The sequence below is a fragment of the Copidosoma floridanum genome, unplaced genomic scaffold (assembly GCF_036245765.1).
Source record: "Copidosoma floridanum isolate Cflo_tuat_1 unplaced genomic scaffold, Cflo_Japanese_pri ptg000014l, whole genome shotgun sequence".
NCBI classification, from domain to species: domain Eukaryota; kingdom Metazoa; phylum Arthropoda; class Insecta; order Hymenoptera; family Encyrtidae; genus Copidosoma; species Copidosoma floridanum.
The window spans coordinates 3,438,755-3,445,630 of NW_028321891.1; the positions used below are offsets into that span (position 1 = coordinate 3,438,755).

At 40.1% G+C, this 6,876-nt stretch overlaps 1 protein-coding gene across 2 annotated transcripts; it reads left to right on the forward strand.

Moving 5' to 3' along the window:
• The first annotated feature begins 921 nt into the window (after positions 1 to 921).
• Aplip1 (JNK-interacting protein Aplip1) lies at positions 922 to 6,122 on the forward strand. 2 transcript variants are annotated; one of them, XM_089591812.1, is made up of 7 exons: positions 922 to 1,039; positions 2,018 to 2,233; positions 2,497 to 2,738; positions 3,640 to 3,831; positions 3,922 to 4,205; positions 4,980 to 5,158; positions 5,257 to 6,122. In XM_089591812.1, exons 1-7 carry the CDS (start codon positions 957 to 959, stop codon positions 5,327 to 5,329), a joined length of 1,269 nt encoding a protein of 422 aa, XP_089447938.1. In that variant the 5' UTR covers positions 922 to 956; the 3' UTR covers positions 5,330 to 6,122. The 2 variants fall into 2 exon arrangements, with proteins under 2 accessions (XP_089447938.1, XP_089447939.1); XM_089591813.1 differs by having other exon boundaries at positions 2,497 to 2,717.
• The last annotated feature ends 754 nt before the right edge of the window (positions 6,123 to 6,876 follow it).

Consider the following 6,876-nt stretch of genomic DNA (forward strand, 5'->3'; position numbering starts at 1 on the left):
ATGACTTTGATTGTTGTATTTTCTAATTTTTTTTTTTCATAACGATCAAGAGATGTATAAGTTTATAACGGCATTCGTGTTGAAATTTGGTGAGTTTATGACATGTAATCCCTTAAAACATACGAGGCACTGATCTTTGGACTCTATGATGTAATTCTAATTTTTTGACAAATGCCACAAGTAAATACAAGCCGAAGGCTATAATATTACTTGAACAGTGCATTATAGTCCCGAAACAAAGATTAGTTTAACATTTTGTCGAACGAATATTAAAACTCGCGAATTTTCGTTCTCATTTATGCCAAGATCCACCACAGCTCTAATGCATAAACAATCTGCACAATCAGTCGAGCTAATTGTTCACTTACAGTAATTATGAAAAAAAATATTATTCATTGATATTCATTTTTGCGATAAACCACGTAGCGACGAAACCATCATTCCCGCAGAAAAAAAAAAAACGGTACTTTAGTCGTTCGAGAGGCCACAAGTTGACAATGCCAACTTCAAAAAAAAAAAAAAAAAAAAAAACGTACATGGTACACCCTCTCACGGGTTTCGCCCGAGCTCGTAATATATATATAAAGGAAAGCCACTGCAGTGGCATAAAAGTTGCCTCCACCCACACACCCCTTCTCGTGCACTGTATGTATATATGTATACAGGTTTCTCCCTACGGGGGGGACATGCGCAGTCGCTCCCCACGACCGATGGCAGCGGTGGCGGCAGCAACCCCCTCCGTAGCAATCAATAAGCTGATCGGGACGATCGCCGTCGTCTACGCGGTGCAGAAGAAGACGAGGCAGGAGAAAAACACCGAAGCTGTAAATTGACAGAGCCACAACTGTTTCTCGAACGGCTCCGGGGACAGCTGCTGGGGGGAGCTTCGGCCTCCGTTCCCCGGCAGGGGAGCCTCCTCCTCCTCCTCGCCTTGGACGAACGAACGGACGGACAGGATGGCCGACACCGAGTTCGAGCAGTTCCGCTTTTACTTCGACAGGCTGCCCCAGCACTTCAAGGCCCCCAGCGACTCCTACACGTGAGTTTGCCTCGACATCTATATATTAATGTATGTGTATTATTGTACACGCGTGAATACGATGACGTGCACTGTCGGGGGCCCACGTACTATATAATATATTACATGTTGGGTCACTCGAGGGATACTTCGTTGACATCCGAGTTGGCCTTTGTTTTGTTGCTCGCGTGGATCATCTTATGTATAATTAAACACGTCCAATCGACTAGACCTCGTTCCGGGGCTTGGCCGAGATCTAAAGAGGCACATCCATGTATATATACATATACTCGTTTCCATTTCCACACCTAATACCCTACTTATTCTCGCACCCTCTGCTCGTCGTATCTCGCAACCACCAACTTGGAAATCACTTCATTGTCCATCATGGCATCGGACTAATGTGTCCGTCAACTTTTGATAAAAGTCATATACCCTTACGTATATACAGGATTATAGCAGATAGCCATATGCGCTCTGTTAATGCGACGGTCAACCCACAACTTTCCATGCGGGTGTCGTTATCAGGCTTCCGTATGTATAACTTTCAATTATGGTACACATGCACAAGTATCAGGTGTACTTATGTGGCACCCGCGTTTAGCAAATATTCGGGTACCCCCGTATATACATTATGCTTACACATTATGGGTGAACAAACGGTAAAACGCATCGTTGTATCAAATTTTCAGTAGAAACAAGCCTGTACGGTCGGACGTGCGCATATTTGAGTACAAGCTTTTGCGACCCGATGAAATAATAATAAAACCCATGTTACACGGGTGTGCACACCACCATGTGTATATATGTATATCCTAAAAGAGGTCGGAGTTGCTAGATGCAAGGAAAATAAACAAGTTTGGTAGAGAAAAAAAAAAAAAAAAAAAAAAAAAAATACTCACACCCAATGATTATAGCTGTGCAATGATTTGTGCATAATTATTACACGTATGGTGGAAATAAAAATCATCACGTGTGTGGGTGTGTGTTGGAGTGCAGGCTGGTGCATGGGGTCATGCTGGACGAATCGCCGACGTCGTCGCAAGAGAGCGACAACGAGGCGGGCAGGTCGTGCGTAGGTGCGACGATAGATTCCGAGGACGAGGAGGTCGTGGTGCTGCACAGGCATCACGAGGCTCACAGCGGCCACAGCTCCGCCGACGAGGAGTGCGAGCAAATGTGCTGCTCCTCTATCGTCGCCGACAGCGACTTTAGGTATACACGTATATCCACATTATTTCTTTAGACGTTTTTTTTTTTTTTTTTTTTTATTTCTTCCCCCTTTGTCCATCTATTGGTATATATCATCCTTTAATTGGAAATCTCTCAGGTAGAACCTCTACTTTTTAATGTTAATTTCACGAGGGGCATATTTAACGATCTAGGGGGGGGAGAGGGGAGAAATATGCATGTACATAAATATATACAGAGCATAGCCAAAAAAATTGATGTACTTGAAATGCGTGTATATGTGTCAGCCTGTTCGCCGGATTGAGCAGTAGTAGTAGCTGCAGCAGCAACAACGGGGACAACATGGGAGGAGGAGGAGGAGGAGGAGGACTCGGCCGGGCGCGGGACAGCGGCCTCGGGAGCGAGGTGGGCGAAGCCTCGTCCTCTTGGCCGACGCCGGAGCACCAGCCCCGATCGGCTGGTCTGGGCGAGCGTAGGCGCAGACTGCCCGAGATACCCAGGCGGAGATGTGAGTCTTCTTGCGACCTTTGTTTTTGTTCTGGTCAATCGAAATCGTTCACCCGTGCAACGATGGAGGGTTTAATGGGACTAAGGGTCGTTTGAAAAAATTGGCTCGGTTAATTCGTTCGCTCGAAAATTGTGAAAACCGTAAGAAAAGTTTTTTTTTCTTTTTTTATCTATTAAACAAGTGAATTTTTACATTATTACGTAGGTTTAATAACATTTTTGCAAAAATTCACGTTTTTCCTTGTTTGAACATTAATTATCAAAGCTTGAAGGTGAATAGTTGGTTCTTGTTTTCTTCGTTAAATCTCACGCGAGTATAAAAAATTAAAAAAAAAAAAAAAAAAAAAAAAAAAAAAACTTAATATTGCTGTAGAACTTTTTGACTCAGCAATTTTAATTGTCGTAGTCGTTTTTTTGTGCTACTGTTTAAAAATAATTTAATACCCATTGTTGTTCTATGCAAGAATTAACTTTATAAATTTTTGATAGTTTAATTTCAATTATAAAAACTATAAAGTACCATTTTTTTCAATACTTTACGATGCGTAGGTAAACGAATTTTGCAATTGTTAACTCACTGGACTAAACTTGTTTTTCATAATTTAAATGATTATGATAATTTAAATCGATTGTCTACGAGTATTCACAAACGTTGTTTGGAAAAAGAATGTTTACGCCCTCTTTGGCACACCTAAACGAGCGAGCCTCATCTACAGAAGACAACTTAAATTTAAACCTAACTTAATTTTTTAGAAAATTTAAAACTGAACATTATTAGCTAAATTATTATATCCACCAAGTTCCAAAATCTCTCTGGATTCACGCGTATCGTGAACCATTTGAACCCCCATTATTTCTCCACGAGCGATTCAATGAAAGTTGCTTCGTGCTGAATAATTATACGCAACAACTTTAAAACGCAGCCACGCAGTCGTCGCCGTCGCTGGCGGAGGAGCTCGAGGCGGCAGCCGCGGCATCGGGAGTACCCTTCGAGCTACTCGAGGCAACGCATCGTAGCCTGTACCGGTTCATCCGCCGGCACCACGATGAAATCGACCTCGAGATCGGCGACCCGATTTACGTGCAAAAGGAGGCCGACGACCTCTGGTGCGAGGGTCAGTGCTCTTCCCCACAGAAATATGTATTTTAAATGATGCGTATACTAGTAACAACACAAAATTGAATTTATTGGTCGTGGACCGCAGGAGTGAACTTGCGGACGGGCCGACAGGGCATCTTTCCGTCGGCGTATGCCGTCGACATGGACTACAGCGACTTTGACCCCGCGACGCCGAAGGTGAAGAAGGAGCGCTACCTCCTGGGCTACCTTGGCTCCGTCGAGACCCTGGCTCACAAGGGCACGAGTGTCGTTTGCCAGGCGGTGCGCCGGATAGTCGGCAACTCGACGCAAGAGCCGCCATCCTCGCAGAGCTGCATCCTCGAGGTCTCCGATCAGGGTCTCAGGATGCTCGACAGGAGCAAAACCCAGGTATTATTTTGCCACTTGTCAGTTTTTTCCGTTACTGTATCTGTGTGGAGGTGGTTCTCTCGGTAAAAAAAGGGACGCAACTATGGCGCTAGTCCTCGGAGACTAATCGTTGAAATGTGATCGAAAAATTCAAGGATATACAGTATAGATGTTACAGTGTCCGGACCCTCAAACTTTATTCCTTTTGCTGGAAAAAATAAATGAATTTTAATTTAAAAAAAAAAACAAAACATTGTCAATCTTTTTAATAAATAAAAATGTATTTTCAATCAAGACTCGTGTCAAATTAAACAAGAGACTAATATTTGAAAGTATAGATAATCTTTGCTTCATTCGATGGACAAAGTTACAAATTATTTTCGTAATTGTGTAGTGCCTTCTTCTAACGTATTAATTTATGTACAACAAGAATCAATGATACATAGCAAACGGTGTTAATAATATACCCACTTGTACTCAAGTACTTAAATAACAGTGCTTGACAACTCGAGAACACAGTAGCCTGTTGTGAATTGCAAACTTCTTTTTTTTTCAATTTCAAAGCATCTAGAAAATAAATTATTATTGTTCTACGGATAAAAAAAAAAAACAAGTCGTACGTCGAGGGATCCACGTTAATTTATCGAGACAAGCGTCTTCATACATAAGTTTGTATTTGAGCACTTCTTGTATTGCGTATAACTGCACTTTTAAGTTGCGGGTCCTTGACCCTGCGACAAGCGCAACACGTGCCCGTATTATTATTTTTACATAAGCACATGTATTAATGCGCAGAAGAGCACTGGCCCGTGTCACGACTACTTTTACTCACTGAAGAACGTATCGTTCTGCGCCTTCCACCCCCGGGATCATCGTTACCTCGGCTTCATCACAAAGCACCCCACACTCCAGAGGTTCGCCTGTCACGTTTTCATCGGCCAAGAATCGACCAGACCTGTTGCCGAAGCTGTCGGGTGAGTTTTTTCATCGCGACGATCATCATATCATTACACATCTTCCATTTGGTTCGCTAACCGAATCTACATTGACGCTTGTGACCCTCGATTTTCAGACGAGCTTTTCACCGGTTTTACACAAAGTTCATCGAGACGGCTTTCCCCATAGAGGACATATACATCGAGTGAGAGTATGACATCCCTGGACGAGGAATTACTTGTAAATACGTTAGCTTTAGTGGCCAGCGCACGGCCAGACAACTGCGACTTATAAATATATGAAAATGACTATGTATTTGGAATCATAAATGTATAATAAAAAAAATACATATATATATATATACATGATCAACAGTTCGGTTGGATTTTGTAGCTTTAAAAAATACGTACGTCTATATGCTCGAATAGTATTTCGAGAAAGAAGAAAAAAAAAAAAAATTAATACGCACAGGTGAAAGTTGAAGGTGTCTTTTTTTCCCTTCGGTTGCGTTCTTTCAAAAGTATAGGTGGCAAGGTATAGTTTTTAGTTGAAATCCAGTTCACAAACACCTCAATGAAAATTTAAGCTTATGTAGTTAGAACGTATATTCTATGTAACATTAAATACTTACGCATTTTCAAAATGTTTTGGTTTAAAGCATTTATAAATTATGTGTACAAAAGACCATAAGTCATATTAGCGATTGATAAAAGTTAGAAGATTCCAAGTTTCACCTGTATGTATAACTTTGTATGTAGCATTTTGAAGAAGAAATCGATGCTACCTCATTGAATATATTATTATCATTTCGCGAAGCTAGTATTTTTATGATGCGCATCCGTTGTCAGAAAATTCAGTAAAATTGTATATGTCAACACATCGCGTAAAAATAAAAAGTTACTCGAATACACATGCTTGTAACGCATCGATCATGAAAATGCGATTAGGGAGATTTTACTTATAAGTACTGAGGAAAATTAACAAGTAGCAAAATTTATGAAAAAGACTTTGTATATGGGTTATTCTGCCAAAACTTGCAGTATTCGTATTAATTAATTTCGATTATTTTATAAACTTGTCATTATTACAATTTAAAAAATCAGACAGATAATAGTCATTAGTATAATAGGTACCAACTCCACCATGATAAGATAACACGTCTGACTCAAGAAAGTTTTTTTTTATGCCTTCTAGGCTACGATAAAATCAAAATATTCTTAGATTGTTTCGTTGAACGTTAATGATTTTTGAGTTACAATTTCGTAAAGTCTGCTCAAATAAGTTTACGAGTTTATAAATTTCAAAACTTAGATATATTCTAGCAAATAATTTATTTTAGAGACCGATATTTCAGAACACGTTCTTTATTAGCGAGCGAGAAGATAATGTTGGGATTGAAAAAATTCCTCAAATTATCATAAGTTACTATTCCTGTAAATATTTCTAAGAAGCGTCGAGTTGAAGTTGTGTGACTCTCCGATTATTATAATCGATGTGACGTCCTCAGGTACTATACTCCAGTGTTTTTCCTACGTTTACCTGAAATAACGTAACTTCCATGCGTTTACGTAACTGACCGTAACGAAACTAAAATTTGGCCTTTTAAATTTTACAATTTTATCACGAGATATGATTTTTACACGAAAATGGTATTTATAGCCATTACGTGCTTTTAAAAAATCAATTTTACTAAAAAAAAATATATTTTTTAGTCAGCACGTGGGGTATTTAAGAAACGACGTAATTTATCATTGCA

Bases quoted from the DNA above. Each gene is read 5' to 3' on its own strand.
- Aplip1 (XM_089591812.1), top strand. From the start codon at position 957: ATGGCCGACACCGAGTTCGAGCAGTTCCGCTTTTACTTCGACAGGCTG. The intron at 2,234-2,496 runs GTATACACGTAT...TATATGTGTCAG, and splicing joins GTCGCCGACAGCGACTTTAG to CCTGTTCGCCGGATTGAGCA. The intron at 5,159-5,256 runs GTGAGTTTTTTC...CTCGATTTTCAG, and splicing joins CCTGTTGCCGAAGCTGTCGG to ACGAGCTTTTCACCGGTTTT.